Below are 18,379 nucleotides of genomic sequence, written 5' to 3'. Positions count from 1 at the left end.
AAACGTGTATGTGCTCAGAGATGTCAGCAGAATTCTCCCACTTTATAGATGTGTACACATAAATGAGTGTACATATCTTTATGTATATTTATTCAGTAAACATTTAGTACATGCCTTCTATGGTCTAGGTGCTAAGTTAGGTGCTGGTAATGAAGATAAACACAGCCCTTGCCCACACATAAACCAGATTATTAGAGTATTATGATAAGTACTGTAATTGAGTTGTGGAAAAAGGACAGTGGGAGCACATGGGGAAAAACTGATTAAATCTACGTGGAAGGGCTGTGAAGGCTCCATGGAGGAGCGGGTGTTTGGTGTAGATCTTAGAGGAGGAAGAAGAGAAGTTTAACAGGTGAACATGGGGTAGTTTAGTTAGAAACGATCTCTTGGGAGCAAGAAGTGAAAGCTCACACACAGAAAACTCATTTTCCCCACCATTTTAAAGCTGGTCACCCCTTCAGTTATTCAATTGAAGACTCAAATTTTATAATCTTCAACGTTTTTACTCTCCTAGATAGCATTTGTTAACTTTTTGGTGGTAGGGTAATATAGAGCTATTCTAATATGAATAAAAGGGAGATTCAAGAGTCTTACCACCTTCACCTCCCAATGTATACTCCTTCCAGTCTTTAAAGTTCAACTTAAAATCCTTACCTTATATTTGGCATTGTGAAAATTTGACTGGCCAGCTAATTTGTCAGAAAACAATGGATTCCTTTGTATCCTTATCTCGTGACCCCATCGGTTATCTGTTGGCACTGTTCACCACACCCTTCTTCTGGAAACTCTGCTTTCTTGGTTTCCGTGACATCACTCTCGAGGTTCTGCTTCTACCTTTGTGACTGCTCAGTCTCAATCTTCTGTAGACTTCTCTGCCACGTAATTATTGGTGTCCCCAGAAACCTGTTGTTGGTTGGCTGGTTGGTTTCTGTTTTTATTCAGTACTTTCTCTGAGTAATCTTATGCATGTCCTGTTGTTTTCTATTGGTTTCACTATACCTTTTACCCACACAGACACTTACCTCTTACCCTGCCTAGAATGTCTCTTCTGGGCTCCTGGTTCTCTTCACCTGTATATCTGAACTGCCTGTTTCCTAGCGTCACAGACTCAACATGTCCGGAACAGAACACATTTTTTTTCCCTCCCTGAACATGCTCCTCCTCTCAGTATCACCACCCTCCACCAATCAGCCCAACCCAGATGCACTCCTCCACCCTGCTTTTTCCTTCATCTGGGGCCCATGCCCAATCCCTGACCATTACCTTAATTGATGATCATTCAGCTTTATCAGTTCTATCATCTCCTTACTACATCTAAGTTTTATTCCTGCCATTATATCTTCATTGCACTGTTGCCTTAATTCACGTTTTGAGAGCCCTTCACCTGGACTGGTCTCTCTGTTAACTCCCTCCCCCCAACCCATTTTTCACACTGTTGCCAGAGTAATGTGTCTAAACCATGAATCTGGTTCCTAATACTTTTAATCCCCCATGATGGAGTAGCCTTATTTCTAGGCATTCTCCTCATAAATTGTGCTGTTCCATTTTAGAGCTGGACACTGATTTTCTTGCGGTTTCTCAAATTCTATCAGACTATTTTGTTTTCTGCCTCTCTATGCCTTTGTTCGTTCTGCTTCCTTGGCCCACCCAGTGAATGAGTACCTGTCACCTCTCCATTAACGCTGGTGGTTCTATTCCTTTTGTGCCACTGCAGCTTGTGTGTGGTGGTAGGTTACCTACAATACCTCAGGATCTCATTTGTTTATGAAATTGTATATAAAGCATTGAGAACAAGCCACTGTGTTCATTACTTTGCTAACCTCAACATCTAGCACAGTCTCTGGGTCATGGAAGATATTCAGCTAATGTTCATTAAATAACAGTTATCTGACTCTTATGTCTCCAACAAACTACCAGGGCCAATGAAGGTATAAAGAAAGGTTTATTTCACAGTCACTGGCTCTGCTTGCTTTTATATTAAATGATTAAAAGCAAGCAGACTCAGGGTCTCTTCCTCAATTATTCAGCCATTGGGCCACTTGCCATCAGCTTGACTCAGTTGTTTGGGATTGTACGGTTCTAATTCTCTCTAGATAGATAGACAGATACTTGTCATGTATTTTGTGAATTAATATTTTTATGCTAGTAAACCTACTTTGCTATCATAAAATTTTGATACCTTCTTTCACTACACAAACGATTTTCAGATTTTGTCAAACAGGAAGAACTGAGTGCTCTAGTTGAGCTTGAAGAGAGACATTAGAGCATTCTCTTTTTCATTTTTAGGATATTGTCATCCATTAAACATGTTGAATTTGTGTGTATCACTGAATGAATTTAATACATATTAATGAGCAAAATTTTAAAAGGACCAAGCAGATAAGATCTATTTATAATATCGAGTGATGCATGATTTAAACCAGAGCTTCACTGGTGTTTAATGTATAGCATTATATTTCCAATGATTAAGGTGAAAATCCTTAAATGTCTTTGTACAAAAAAAGTGAGACATTCTCTCTGTATTTTATTTACACAGCAATGAACTGTTCAGCTGAAGAAACTGAGAATGACCATAGCCCAGAAACACTCACTAAAAAACTGTCAGATGTCTGCCAGCTACGGAGGGACATTGATGAATTAAGGACTACAATATCAGACCGCTACGCTCAGGACATGGGAGACAACTGCATTACCCAGTGATCAAGTGTTGGTTCCACAGCAATAGTGACCCATTCTTAAATGCTGCTGTGTGACAGTTCTTCATATTTCTGTTTAGGAGCCATAATGGAAAGTTGCAAGTGACATATGACTTGCACACGTAGGTTTCTTCCCTGTGAATTTGTTTTATTGAGGGGAAAAGGGAATGTCAGGAGATTTTGAAGGGGCTTATCTAATCAGGCAAAAAAAATCAAATTACCATTTGAAAAATGTGATAAAGTCCACAAGAAAAAAAAAATCTGAAAATACAAACTACTGATTGTAGGACCAAGCTGTGAAGCGTGCCCTTTGGATAAAGGGGTAGGATTTCTTTTAATCCTGTAGTTTTTTTTTTTTTTTTGGTGTGTGTGTGTGTGTGTGTGTGTGTGTGTGTGTGTGTGTGCATGTATGTGTGTTTTGTGTCTGCATATAATGTGTTTATGTGTGCTTTATTCACAAAATTATAAGGGTCAAAGCAAAGCTGAAAATGGCACACACTGTTTATTTCTTTCATATAAAACCTTGTGTTGTACTTTGGGATTTTCAAGGGCTGGCTGAACAAGAATTTCAACAGCAGACAAGTCTTCTAATAGTATACAGCAGGCAAATCATTTGTATTTTGAACAATCACTGAGGTTGTGGAGTTGGGTTGATTTTAGTACTGTAGATAGGTCTGCTGTTTTTCCAGAATGATTGTGGATTGCCTTAGAGGTGTGAAATTTTGATGTCATGATCTTTTTCATTAGCATTGTAATTTATGTATTATAAGGAAGTTTAAAATAACTTGAGCTAATTTTTAATATGTCTGTTACTATTTACAGTTTTTAAATTTATTTATCAGTGTAAACAAAGCCATATACAATTAATACAAACCTTTTAAGGCCTCAGTTCATTAATGCAGAAGAAAGATGAATAAAGTGACTCTGGAACAGTAGCTTATTTATCCAAATCCCAACATTTACATTTTAACAGTTATGTATCTGTTTTAAAGTTGAAACTACTTTAAGAGAAAGCCAATAGGTATTCTTTATATCTGAATTAACACTAGCATGAGACAAAATCTAAACCTAGATGGTATTTTAATTTGTTTTACAAGATAAAGTACCTTGGGTTTTTCATAGAATGTGAACTTGGCCAGGTTAGTTGTTCATCAGGAATACAGGGTATTACTGTGAAATACAACTGATTTTTAAGTAGTCAGCACAATCATGTAAACTTCCAAATGAGTATTGTCCATGTTTCAGTTGGTATTTTGGAAGGACTATGTATTTTATTACCCTGCGAGCATTCATTACATTCTTTTGAATATACTTTGTTATGGCAAAACATTGCCCTTTATAAGTTGGTTTGATTTCTTGGTACAACCAACTCTCATTTATATAAAGACTAAATAAGAGAGGAATAAAGGGTGTAAATCAAGCAGGAAAATATTGTTTTGGTAGAGAGCAGATCACATGCCTGTTTTCTTGCTGCTCCTAGAAAAGATTTTTCTTATATATTTTCAAAAATGAAAACCCGTAGGACAAGGCCTTCAAGGAAATTCCACAGGAAGATACTCAGTTCAGATTGTTGGTTATATACAGCTCTCAATATGTTACTTTATATTTATATTTCAACAGTCAGTTATAATATATTGTAAAGACATCAGATTTCCCTTCTGCTCAGTGCCTGAGTCCTCCCTGCTCTTCTTATGTCTTAGGATCTGAGCTCTAAGAAATCAGTGCATTGTAGTGATTCTGCATCCCAAAGTCCCTAACCTAAGGAGGGACTTAGTCGCTGGTAAGAACTTGGCTTTCTAATATGTTCATTTTTTTTTTAATGTTAATGGTTTGAAGACAATCAGAGAGTAGTAAATTTGTACCACGAATTTGATGTAAAGAATTTTGCCTTGCAAAAATTAATATCTGAGAAAATGTCCCTTTACAGTAAAATAGATAATATCTACATTAATCAGCTACAAGTGCAGCAAACAACATTTTTACATTCTCTGTGAGTAGAATGCCCCCCCCCATGATTTTGTAAATAATGGCACCCTAAAATAATAGAACTTAATGGGCAAGCAATCACTGATTTGGGTCAGTAGATTCTTACTTAAATATCTACTAGGGCATTCAGTATATATTTTGGGATTTTATGGTTGTTGTTTTAAACAAAACTATGGTCATTTGTTTTAACCTATGGTAGATGCATTTTTGTTTTCTGGACTAGTTGGGATAAAATAATTTGTATTTGTTTTAGTAAGTTAGTTTTTAAAACTTACAGAATTTAACTTAATTCACATATCCTGAAGTAAAATTTTTTTAATTTAGTAGGAAATTAACAAACTACTGCTGATGCATTTTAGTTTCCAAGATGTATACTCCCCATAAAAAAAGGGAGTTAAGATGTGATAGTTTCAGTATAATCTTGAATTACAAAATTTAATCTCTTGGAATCTGGAGTTTGCCAAGGGGCCTTGATAATAAGTAGGCAGCCTTGGAGGGAATTTTGGAGTAGGGGGAGGATGAAACCATGAGTATTCTAATTTGTTAGTATTTAATTTTTGAATTTTCTGAAAATTCCTCTTTCTCAAGATACCCTCTTGTGTTAAAACAGTACTAATATTCATATCACATTGAAAGCAATCATTTTACTAGTAATGTGATTTTACTATTAGGCCAGTAAGATGGGAAAATATCAACAATGTAGCGTCTCATTCCAGTTTAAACTAGGATATTCATGGAAATTTTTTCAGTGATACATGCCTGAAGTGAAAATTAACCTAACTTTTACAGTAAATCTATTTGGAAAATTCCTTAGATAATGAAACCTCTTTTTAATTATGCTTTTGTGAATTAAATGCTTATCCTCTTAGGAAGTGTCTCATGCAATATTAACATTTATTATTTTTGGTCTTTTGGGTTTTGAAGTTGAGCTGCTACCCCAGTCACATTACAGCAGGGATAAAGCAGCAGTTGTCTCAATAAAAGACCAAAATTACCTCTACAGGTGAAATTAACTGAATCAGAGGCACAATAGTTGTCTTCTCATTTGATATCACAAAAAATAGGGTGGCTTTAGTTAAACTGTTAGTAAATTTCCAGTGGCCTCTAATTTTAAAAAGTGTAAGTATTGACTAGGTAAGATATGCCTGAATTTATTTTAAAATAAGTGTGGCCCCTTTTTACATTTGAGATGGGATTCAGTATTTAATGTTAACAGTATTATATTTTAGTGAAACTTATTTTGGTTGTGACAGTTTGTTGAACTGAATTAGACTTCTTTCAATTGCTTCTTAGAGACAGTCTCAAGGGCTGGAAAGTGTTACTAAAATGAATATTGTTCATTTCTGACTTACTAATGACCTTACAAATTAATTTTGTCATAGTGCAAGACTTATTAATAAGAATCTCTCAGAGGATATTTTTAAAGGAACTACTTTATTGGGAAAATGTTCTTTAAATATTAGTAATAGTTCATTGAGTAATGCAGTAGCTGAGAACCTGGACTATATTTTTACATAGCATAGTTCAGTTCAGGCACACCTTTAGTTTGAATTATTGGCATTCTCTTATATAGATTTCTATCATTATAGATATTGTAATTACAGTAAGAAGCAATTCTCATAACCGTGCTCACTCAGACTATATCATTTGAAACTACCAATAGCTGTAGCTCTCAGAGCCAAAGTTAATTCATTTTGTTTCCATTTTTGACGGTTCTTTTCGGTGTTCACAAAACAAGTGAAACAATTTCCTATTTAGAAAAAAGACTAAAATTTCTAAATTTGCCCCAGAATTCCATGGGTGGTATATTGCCGTATGATTATATCATACATTTAATTAGGATTTTTTTGTATTTAAAAGAAATGTTGACTATAATAAGAATGTAGTTTCAAATCAATAAGTCTCTATCAGCACTATTGAAGCTGCACACAGAGAGAAACTTTTGTGCCTTTTTGCCTGCAGTAAGCATTCATTTCTATTTTATATGAGCTATAAGAATGTTGGTGATAATAGCACCTTGTTCTGTAAATAGACTTGGTTAAGAATTTTTTTTTTTAAGCAAGGAATAGTGTAGTTTTTCATTACTAGGTGGATGCCTCAGTAAACATGACAGGAGGTATCAGATATATGACTTTGGAGCCCATTCTTCTCTGTATAGTAAGTGGGAAACTCTTTTGGAATATATCCATTTGTGTGTATGTGTGTGTACATATATGTATAAATAGTTATTTAAATACATGAACATAAAATTCAGCATCACATTGGTGTGATGACAAGAAATTGTAAGGTGCTAGGTGGTTATTTTAAAAGCACAGCAGAGTGTATCATCAGTCACTATGACTGGTGGTTTTTGTAAACTAGGTTCAGTTTTTGAACCACCCGGAATACCTCATGTGTAAATAGAATGTTCATGACTTAATTGAAATACAGTTATTGTGAGAAGAATGTGAAGCCACTGGTTGGCTTATGCCTTCTAATCTATCATTCTTGCCTCTTTATTTGTAAAGGGGTTGTTTTTGTTTTTGTTTTGTAATAGGGTTTACAGCTAGAATTTTGAATGCCAAAGTTCTATTTATTAAATTAAGAAAAAAGTTTTCAATGTTAATGGCTAGTATTTTTCCACTGGACTATTGTTTGTTGATGTTGGAATTTGCATTTACAGAGAAATAAATTTTTTATAAAAAGATTTATGTCTTCCAGTGCTTAGTGTTAATATAAGAATATGTTTGAAATTTCAGAGTCTGTATCCTGAATTCTCAATGACAAGAATATGCTGACTTGACTTTTAGCTAAAACACACAAGAGAATCATTGACTAGAACATGTAGATTTCTGCCTTCTGTCTACCTTAGTTTATTTTCAACTACTAAAAAGCTTTTTCTCAGGGCCTTCCCATGAAGGGCACTGAGATTTTCTGATGACGGGTGTCATAAATACAAAGTCATGCCTGTATCCATTTCAGCTATTAGCACTATGTCCTCCTGAATTTCTAAAATTTCTGTTTAAATCAGGATCTTTAATTCTAGTTTTCCAACAAATGAAATCTGACTTCAGTTTTCCACACTGGTGAAAGGTTGGGCTGGTGCGTCAAATCTCTTATTTTTCCCCATCTCATCAAAGGTTGAAACCTTACTGAAACATGAACAAATAAGGCCTAGTTAAAAAGTTGCTATGCGGGGGCCTTGACATCTCAGCTTTGATGGTTTGCCAGTCTAGGCCCAGAGATGCCCTGCGGATGGCATCCTAAGTCCTTGTTCTAACATCTATGGGCTACAGCCTCAATCTCCCTAGGAAGTTGGTTAGTGTTTGGATTAGCAGTATCTGTTTTCAATTCTGCTAACTTAGTACTGCTCTGTTAGAATCTTTGATGAGACATCTAACTCAGTTAACAGGAAAAGGATCACTTAGGAAATCTTGCATCACAGGCTACTTAAATTGTAAGCAAATGTCTTAGAAATAAGAGCAGAACAGATAAAATCCTAGAATATTTATAAGATGGCCAATAAAGAAGTTTCTCCTTTAGAATGAAAGATAGGATCGTTTTTGATCTGATAAAGAAAAAAAAAAAGTTTTGATGGGGGAGTCAACAAAAAGCTTTTGATAGGGTATTTCCCAGTGATTTTGCTGGTAGTTTGAGATTCTTTTTATGTCAACTTTCCTCAACCAAGCAGAATCGTATGTCAAAAAGCAGAGGACTCACTTAAAAAGAGGTGTGAAATATGTTGTTAGTAATGGCACAAAATGGAAGAATGTGGATCCAATAGAGCAAGCAGTTTACAAATGAATAGCACTCTAACATCAAGTCAGTTAAGATATTCTTGATTTAGAGGAGATTCCAGTTTGAGGAAAGAAATTATGATAAAAGACTTTCTAAAATGTTTAAATAAAACTTTTTTTTCACAAACATTTGGTGTGATCACAAAAAGAAAAATCTTTCCATTTTAGCCAACTTTTTACTTAAACACAGTCCCACTTCATCTCTATTGATTCCCTCCTAATAGAAGTTTTAAACTAAACATACGTGTGACCAGGAAATTCTACTCTTAAATGTTTACTTGAGCAAAATAAAAACACATGTTCACAGAGAATTGCAGATCAATGTTCACAGCAGCTTTATTCATAATAACCAAAAGCTGGAAACAGCCCAGGGATCTTCTACCCAGAGTTGAAAATAGCATTCTTTTACAATGTTGGGTTCTAACTGATTGAGGGTCACTTATCTTCTGTGTACTTTTTGGAAAATGGAGTAAAGTTTAATACACAACAGGGCAGTGGAGAGTCCAAGTTGCAAAACAGATGTCCTACTTACTGAGGCACTTGTTTATACTTCCCTCTGGAGTGTGGCCCTTTGCCATGCCGCTACCCTTGTTCCATGGGTCTCCACAATTCATGTGAAGCACTTGGTCTCACCCTTCCTGAAACAAAGAAACATTTTATGCCAACTTTTGTTAATTGTTTGAGTGCCAGCCTCCTACCGGACTTTGAGCTCTTTTAGAGCAAACACCTTGTCTTACTAAACTTTGAGTTTAATGAGCAATTAGGGCATACGAACTTCTACCATCAAGCAAATAGCTGCCCTTAACCCTAGGGTGAAGGAGTTTTATTTTCAAGGAAAAAGCATGGTCTTTAAAGCACAGCCTTGGAGAGTGTGGGGCTTTGAATGGAAGGGGGTATGGTGATAAGTCCTACTTAAGCAAGTTGCGTTTTCCTCCTCACTTGGATATTTCTTGTTAATTTCTCCTGCGGCTGTACTCTTTCTGCCCTTCTGTGGGTCCACGCCACAGGATGGGTCACAGTTACTTCCCAGCTCCCATGCTCCTGGAGCATAGCATTCTCATCAGGCTTTAGGCCAATTGTGTAGATTTTGTAAGAACAAATCCAGGGTCTGGCTTAAAAGAGAAACAAAACATCAGTTTAAAAAGTAAATGCAGTTGCATCTAACTTTAAGTTTAGAGAATGCATATATATGCACAAATCTGGAGAATAATCATTTTTTTAAAAAGTAGTATTAAAAAATGAAAAAATAAAAGTAGTATAGCTGCCATACCTTGTAAATAAGGAAGCAAAGTAATTGAATTTACATTTTTCATTTTTACTCTGACCAGTCATAAAGCAAGAGGTCAAAGTTGTTTAATGGCCAGTGGTGACTAAAACAATGCACAGGAAATGTGTCCTCTGTGTCATCATTATTAATATTTGTATCTTCTGTATCATTATTATTATTTACTAGCCAACATTTGAGCTTATGACAAGTAAAAGGACCTGGCATAAATTATTGCATTTACTCCTCTATATAATAACCTATGAGGTAGGTGCTATTATTGCCCCACTTCAGGCAAAGCAATGAGGCACAGAGAAGTTAAGGGTATTGGTCAAGTTGCAACAGCTTGTACGAGGCAGAGCTCTAATAGGAACCCAGATCTCTGAACCCCTCACTAGACTGCTTCCTGTCCCAGATTTGTGCCTGAAATCAAATTTATCTCTTCCTTCCCAAACCTGCTTCCGCACTGGGCTTCACTGTTTCTCTGAGTTGCACCTTCATTCCAGGAATCCTTTTGGGTGATTTCATCTCCCTTACATGCTACTTTCCTATTGCTTCTATAATAAATCACAACAAATTTATTAGCTTAAAACAACACAATTTATCATCTTATAGTTCTGGGGGGTCAAACGTTTGAAATGGGTCTCACTGGGCTAAAATCAAGGTGTTAGCAGGGCAATGTTCCTTTCTGGAGTCTCTAGGAAAGAATCTATTTCTTTGCTTTTTCCGTCTTTTAGAGACTATCACATTTCTTGGTTCATGGCTTCATCCTTCTGTCTCCAAAGGCAGCATTGCCAGGCTGAGTCCCTCTCACACTACCATTTCTTTGGTTCTCTTCTGCCTCCCTCTGCCCCTTTTAAGAATACTTGTGGTTACATTGGGCCCACCCAAATAATTCAGGAAAACTTCCTTACCTAAAAGTCAACTGATTAGTAAACTTAATTCCATCTGCAACCTTAATTACTCTTTGCTTTGTAATGTAACATATCCACAGGTTCATGGGCCGGCCCGTGGCTCACTCGGTAGAGTGCGGTGCTGATAACACCAAGGCCATGGGTTCGGATCCTATATAGGGATGGCCGGTTTGCTCACTGGCTGAGCGTGGTGCTGACACACACAGGTTCCAGGGATTAGGACAAGGAAGTCTTTTGGGGGGCATTATTCTACCTTCTACATCATGTCCTGAATAAATTAGCTGTCAAATCTTGAAGATTCTATCTTCCCTGATTCATTCACATTTGTCTGGAATACTTCATGTTCATTTCCCTTGCTCCATCTGAGGCCCAAATTACTACAATACAGATTTTGGATATTTGAGGGGGAAAAAATGTTAAATTGGAGCCACCAAAGCCACATTTTAAACTGTATCATTGATGATTCAGGTATTCATTTTACTCAAGAAAAGATGTATGATACCCCTAATTTAACTTTAAAAAAAAAAAAAAAAGCATTGTCTTTGCAGAGAATTTCTGAAATTTAATAATATTGACACTTGTTGATTTCTTACAGCATGTGCCACAAACTGGATTTGTCTAGTTGCTTCTTCACGTTTAGATTCAGGTTAAACATTTTTAACAAAATGCTATGTGGGTGATGTTGAGTATTTCTTATTCATCACATCAGGAAATTCATGATAACAGTTTATACCATTATTGGTGATGCTAAATTACATCATGAAGTTAAGCTGAAACACCTTCAATTTTAACAATCAGATAGAAGTCAAGTGACAAGACTGGTCCATGTAAGGGAGTTGGAACTGAGACATGTACACTAAGCCAGGATCCTTGAATGATCACATCTTCAATGAAAGGAAAAGATGGAGAGAAAATCTGTCCTTTAGTGAGAGGAAATTAAAAGGTTATTTGGTTCTCAAGGACTCAGCTCCAAGCAGAGGGATGAAAATGTTCCCTTGAGAATTTGTAACCGTAACCCTACATTTGCGTGGAATGGGCTTTGAACTCATTACATGTGTGGGCCAAGAAATCCTAAGGATAGAAATTAATTTCAGGAATTCTGTGTTAGTAACTCCGTGGGAATTCTGGGTGAAACAAAACAAATCTCTAAAGTGAAGCATTTTGGATTGAGTCTTCACAGGATTCCTGTAGATTTGTTGCTCTGAACATAAGTTCAAAATACAAAAATTTTTTTTTTTATATTTCAATAATTGATTTATTTTCTTCCAATTCCTCAAATATTTGTCTCCTTCACTTTCTTCCTTACCTTGCTTAGACTCCATGATCTATGGTGTTCAGATATAGAGAACCCCATAATCTATGGAGTTGAACCACACTCTTTCTAGTAATCTTAACTCCCACATTCCTTTCTTTCTAGCAAAACTGGCAAATGACAGACCCAAAATATTTCAGATAATGGAATTATCAGATGTATATTATCAGATAAAAGTTACTGTATGGTTAGGTTTATATAAAGTACTGAACCGTGCAAAACACATCTATGAGATAGTGACTAGAAGGGGAACAGGGGTACGTCTGGATTTCTGGGACTGTTCTACTTCTTGATCTGAGTGATGTTTACACAGATGTGTTCACTTCGTGAAAATTCATCAATTCTACCCTTACAATATGTGCACTTTTCTATATGTATGGTATAATTCAATAAAAAGTTTACACGAAAAAAATGAGCAAGGAAATTTGGAAAAGAGTCAAATAGGATTTTTAGAAATGAAAATATGACAATTTAAAATTCAATGGAGGAGGCAGTTGGACAGCATCTGAGGGAACTGTGATGATATCTCCACATGCAACCATGAATTTGAAGGAGACAAAACCAAGGCCAAAGCCACTAAGCTATGGAAAATTTCAAGTGAAGGGAGTAAAAGTTGTGAGAAGATGGAAATAGGTAAAGATAGACCCAAATATGTTTGCAGATGGACATACGGATTACTTGGTGTGATTTAAGGAAATGACAGATTACTGGTTGGTTTTCCCTGCCAAGAATCCCTCCAGGCTCTTCTCAAAGGAGGAGTCCAAGAAGAAATAGTCACAAGTTATTTGAGAAGGAGAGGAGGAAGGAGAGTCTAGCTCCCCAAAGAGAATGATCAAGTTGAAGAAGAGTAAATATATGGAAATCGAAGGAACCAGTGCCCAGAAAGAGTTTAAAGTCAATGATGATGAGCCAGAGCCACAAGGAGATGGCACCATTTGTCCCGATCCAGAGGTAGAAGAAATGACATAGGAAAGCCTGGCCCAGACTGCTCCAAAAGTGAAGAAAAAGAAAGAGAAAAAAATTGGAGCCTTCCCAGGACATTGTCCCAGTGGTGCTCAAGAGGCACAGAAGAGGATGCCTGACCAGAAGGTGGATGTATGAGGTTGAAGGACCTGTTTATGCCTAAGGCAGTTCTTCAAGTGTGCAGCTTTCTAGGCTTCTCTTCATCCACACCAATTCAATCCCTGACATGGCATCTGCCACCCATGACCAACTGGACGTCCTTAGAGATGCTGAGACAGGAATTGGGAAAACTCTTGTCTTTGTCATTTCAAAGATTCATGCAGTGTTGTAGTGGCAGTAGAGGAAGCTTTCCCCAGCTCCAAGTAACACAAAGTACCACCTGTACAGGCCATTTCAGAAGCCAGAATTAAAGCTGGATCACTAAGGAAGACTGTGGCTGAGTCTAGAGCATTGCCTGATGAAACTGAAATTGAGAAAAAGCACTGTCCATTGAGGTTGGAGCTAAGGCTAGAACACCACGCAGCAAGGCCAGAACCAAGACCAGAGTGACCATCTCAAACCAGGTGCTGCTCTTCTGTGATGACAATGCTGGCAAAGGACTTCCTTCCCTGATCAAGGAGAAGCCTGTCCCCAACAGGATGAAGAAAGAGGAAAAGCTTTATGAAGTGCAGACTGGGAAATTAAAACAAGAGTTGCCAAAGTTGCAACCAAGTTGGTTGCAAAGTTGCCACCAAGAATCCTCTGCTTGGAATGGTTATAACTGCCACCTGAGCTCTGCCCATCCATGTCAAACCACACATTGATGCTGTGGCCAAGTTTGCAGGAATTAAAACTGCTGTTTTGGTTGGCAGGATGTCCATGCTGAAGCAGCAGAGGATGCTGAATTGACTCCAGGCTGGGATTGAAGCTAGTTAAAGAATAGCACCTTCACTGAGCAACCTGCAGCAGCTCAGGTGCACGGTGGTGAATGAGGCTGACCAGATGGTTGAGACAAGCCACTTTGCTGAACTCTTGCAGCTGCTAGAGATGCTCAGTGACTCCCAATACAATCCAAAGAAACAGGTGCTTGGTGTTTCTGCTACACTGACTCTGGCACATCAAGCTCCTGCTCAAATTCTTCGTAAGAAGCATAGCAAGAAAATGGACAAAACTGCCAAACTTACCTCCTCATGCAGAAGATTAGCATGAGGGGCGAGCCTGAGGTCATTGATTTGACCAGAAATGAGGCCACAGTGAAAATTCTGACAGAGATCATGTTGTAAGACTGATGAGAAGAACTTCTACCTGTACTACTTCCTGATGCAGTATCCAGGCCACAGCTAGTGTTTGCCCATGGCATCTTCTACACAAACACTTCTCTGGGCTCCTCAAAGTCCTGAATATCATGCTGCTGATCCTACATGCTTGCATGAACCAGAAGCAGAGGCTCAGAAGCCTGGAGCATTTTGCCCACCTGGAAGACTGTGTTCTTCTGGCAACAGATGTGGCAGCTCAGGGTCTGGATATTCCTAAAGTCCAGCACATCACCCGTTACCAGGTCCATTGCACCCTGGAGATTTATGTTCACTGAAGTGGTCAAACTGCTTGTACCACCAGCTCAAGTCTCAGCCAGATGCTGATTGGGCTCGAGGACATGATCAACTTTAAGAAGATTTACAAAACCTTCAGGAAAGATGAAGACATCCCATTATTTCCTGTGCAGAAAAAGTACAAGGGCACTTCCAAAAGTTCATTAAAATATTAGTATTTTTTTAACATCTTTTTTTCCATGAGCTTTTTGAAGTACCCTCATACATGGATGCAGTCAACGAGCAAATCCATTTTGCTTGACTGAAAAAGCTGTATTGGAACTTCCAGGCTTGTCTGCACAACTCTTAGATTAAGTACAGTGGCTGCCCTTGAGATTGAGCTGGAAGAAAATATCTATAAGGGAGGAAAAGCTGATCAGCAAGAAGAATGTTAAAGATGAAAGCAGCTAAATGTCCTGAAGAAGGAGCACAGCATTTGGTCTCCCAACCATTGTTAAATATGACCTGAAAACAAAGCATCCAACTCTACCTGGCATGCTGCCTGTCATTATGTCTGTCCCAAGAAATGGTGAGTCTGGTTTGAGCTGCCTCTCCACACAGAAGAATAAGGAAAAGAAGAAGGAGAAAGAGAAAGAGAAAAAAAAAAAAAAAAAAAAAAAACCCACCAAAAGAGCAGCAGCAGAAACAGCCACAGCCAAGTCCAAGAGCAATTTAACTGCCCAGGTCAAAGTTTGTTGGTGACCACACAGCTGTCTGTGGTTCTCACAGTAGTCTGTGTTCTCTGATTACATGTGAAAACCTCCTTCCTACCTTACCCTTCATTTCACTCCACCATCAACCCCAGTCAGAAAAATCTTCTCTTCCACACCAACCCCTTCTAGCAGGAGAGACCTCATGTAGACCTATGTTGTTTTGGAGTAAAAATTCTATGCAGAAACTTCATATTTCTGTATTCCAGTGTTTATAGGCTTCTTGTATGTTCAAGTTGATTTCCTGAATTAAAAGCAATGGTCACATATGAAGAGAGTAGTGAACTGGAGTAGTCAAGAAGAAATTACCCAGGAAAGGAGGTTTAGGAACATGGAAGATATAATAAGAAGGTTTAATACAAAATTTAATTGGAGTTTTCAAAAGGAGATAATTAATAAAATGGGGAACGGAAAATATTTAGAGATCATATTTTATTTGAGCAATTATCCAGGATTGGTAAATTTTTCAGGACAGAGAGAAGCATGAACTTGGATATTCATGAAATGCAATGAAACTCAAGGTGGAAAAATGAGAAGAAAAAAAAAACTACACAAATACATCATAGTAAAACTCAGAATACTAAATTTTTTAAAAAGGTCTTTAACCAAGGTAAAAAATAAAAGAGAATAACTTCGAAGAAACAATTAGAACAGCAGAATTCTCAAAAGCAATAACAAAAGACAGAAGACAGTAGAATATCTTCCGAATGCTAAGACAAAATATCTGTCAACATAGAATCATGTAAATTAACATTTGCAAATGAGAGCAATGTAAAGACATTTTTCATCAAAATAAAACTTGTAAAGAGGTCAAAAATCAATGGACATCACTAAAGGAATTTCTAAAGGACACATTTCAGGAAAAACACATTAAATCCAGAAATGAGGATTGAGAAGCAAGAAGGAACAGTGAGCAAAGAAATCAGTATACAAACAAACACTGACTGTATGAAATGTAATACAATAAAAGTAATATTTGAGCTATATTATGTTGAAGTAGTTTCCTTCTATTTCTGGATGTTCAGTAAGTTTATATCATTAAGCTGTATTGAATTTTGTTGAATGCTTATTATGAATCAATTGAGATGATCATGTGGAATTTTTTCTTCATTCTGTTAATATGGCATATTACATTGTTTGATTTTTGTATGTTGAACTATCTTTGCCTTCCAGGAACAAATTCCATGTAGCCATGGTATATAATCCTTTCCATATGCTGCTGAATTTGGTTTGCTAGTATTTTGTTGAGGTCCCTTTTGACTCTTTTTAAGAGTTTCTTTTTTCTTTGCTGTTTAATAATTTTACTATAATGCACCTAGGAGTGGTTTTGTTCATTTTTTTTTTTTTTTCTGCTTAGATTGGTACACCTCTTTGAATTTGTGGTTGATGTCTTTCATTATTTTTGGGAAATTCTCAGCCATTATTTTTTAAAATACTCTTTCTGTCTCACCTTCTCTCTCCTCTCCATCTGTGACTCCAGTTATATCTACCTTTTTTTATTCCCTATGTCTCATGTTTTTGCTACTCTTTTGTTCTTCTTTTCTTCATCCTAAACATTCTTTTCTGATATATCTTCCAATTCACTCTTTCTCTTTTTAGCTGTATTTGTAAAATCCATTCACTGCATTAATATCAGTTATTGTATTTTTCAGTTCTAGAATTTCCATTTGGTTTTTCTGTGGAAGTTTCAGTTTTCAGCTAACATCCCCAATTTTGTCATTTATTTCTTGAGTATATTAAGCATAAATATTTTTAAACTGTACCCCTAATTGGTCTGTTTCTACTCTCTGTTGTTTCTCTTTATTTTTTTAATAAACTTGTTTTTTTCATATGCCTTGTCATTTTTAATTGAAAGCTGAACATTGCACATGAAAATATTATAAACATAACTTCAGGCTCTGTATAATGTTATATTATTCCTGATAGTGTTTAAGTTTGCTTCTGGCAGGGCCAGGGGTATTAGGAATCCAAATCATCTTAATCAAATCAAGGATTCAGATGATTTGAAACAGGAGTTTGAGCCACTGGGAGAGCCAGCCAACATTTGACTTACCTAGAAGATTCCCAGCTCAAAGACACAGGCACTTACCAGGGCCTCCCCTCCTAAGAGGGCTATGAATTCTAATTTTTATCGCCTAGCTCAGGGATTAGTGAGCTATGACTCACAGACCAAATCTAGCCTACCACCTGGTTTTGTTTATTGGATCACAGTCATGCCTATTTATTTACCTATTGCCTAATGCTACTTTTATGCTATAACGGCAGAACTGAGTAGTTGTTACACAGACCATAGAGCCCTAAAAGCCAAAATATTTATTATCTGGCCCATTATAAGAAAATTTTGCTGACCCCTGTTCAATTTTGTAAGTGTGAGGAAAGCTCTGTTAAGCTTCTCTGTCTCTGAGCTCTCCCTTCCAGAAATGGTAGATAGCTCTGAAGCAAAATGTCGGTCCAAAGCCCAGGGTAAACTCTTTTAGTTTCTTTCTTCTACTGGATCTTGGATCTATAATTTTTTAACTGCATAATTAGCTCTCTGGTGTTTTCAAGTTGATTTTTTCCTCCAGCGTTTCTTAGTTGTTTTCTGTGAAAGGGGTGATCTGAATTTTCCAGTTTGCCATTACTAGCAGCAGAAATCTTTATACGGCATTTATTATAAGACATTTTTACCACCAGTTTTTAAGCAAATTCAGTCTGTCATGGGCACTACACTACCCCCTTTTGTTGGTTAAAATATGACTTGCTGGGAACATTGTCCGTTGTTACCTTCGACCTCCTCTACTGGTTTGCTACAGTGATGCAGCATGCTGTTTTTTCTAGAGTTGGTTCTTGTATTTATGAGAACTACTATCACCACACAAAAATGACTTTCTTCCTAGACTATTTCAATAATACAATCATGCATCACTTACCAACGGGGGATACATTCTGACACATGCATCATTAGGTGATTTCATCATTGTGCAAACATCATTGAGTGTGCTTACACTAACCTAGGTAGTATAGCCTACTACACACCTAGGCTATATGGTATAGCCTATTGCTCCTAGGCTACAAATTGTACAACATGTTACTATACTGAATACTCTAGGCAACTGCAACACACAGTAAGTGTTTGTGTATGTAAACATATCTAAACATAGAAAAGGCACCGTAAAAAATACAGTATAAAAGATAAAGAATGGAATAACAG

The 18,379-nt window shown here is 36.9% G+C and overlaps 1 protein-coding gene and 1 pseudogene across 2 annotated transcripts in view; both read left to right on the top strand.

Annotated features, from left to right (window-relative positions):
• Positions 1-7,305, top strand: part of CEP85L (centrosomal protein 85 like) — a 143,575-nt gene extending 136,270 nt beyond the window's left edge. For both annotated transcript variants that reach the window (XM_063096999.1, XM_063096998.1), the window contains exon 13: positions 2,537-7,305. In XM_063096999.1, coding sequence (XP_062953069.1) covers positions 2,537-2,700 — 164 coding nt within the window. In that variant the 3' untranslated portion in view covers positions 2,701-7,305. The remainder of the gene's footprint in view (positions 1-2,536) is intronic.
• Positions 7,306-12,488: 5,183 nt separating this feature from the next.
• LOC134379141 (ATP-dependent RNA helicase DDX24-like) lies at positions 12,489-17,237 on the top strand (annotated as a pseudogene).
• Positions 17,238-18,379: the final 1,142 nt, after the last annotated feature.

The sequence above is a fragment of the Cynocephalus volans genome, chromosome 5 (genome assembly GCF_027409185.1).
Source record: "Cynocephalus volans isolate mCynVol1 chromosome 5, mCynVol1.pri, whole genome shotgun sequence".
In the NCBI taxonomy this organism is placed as follows: domain Eukaryota; kingdom Metazoa; phylum Chordata; class Mammalia; order Dermoptera; family Cynocephalidae; genus Cynocephalus; species Cynocephalus volans.
The sequence above is the reverse complement of the archived record's forward strand: the minus strand, read 5'-3'. Positions and strand labels throughout refer to the sequence as shown.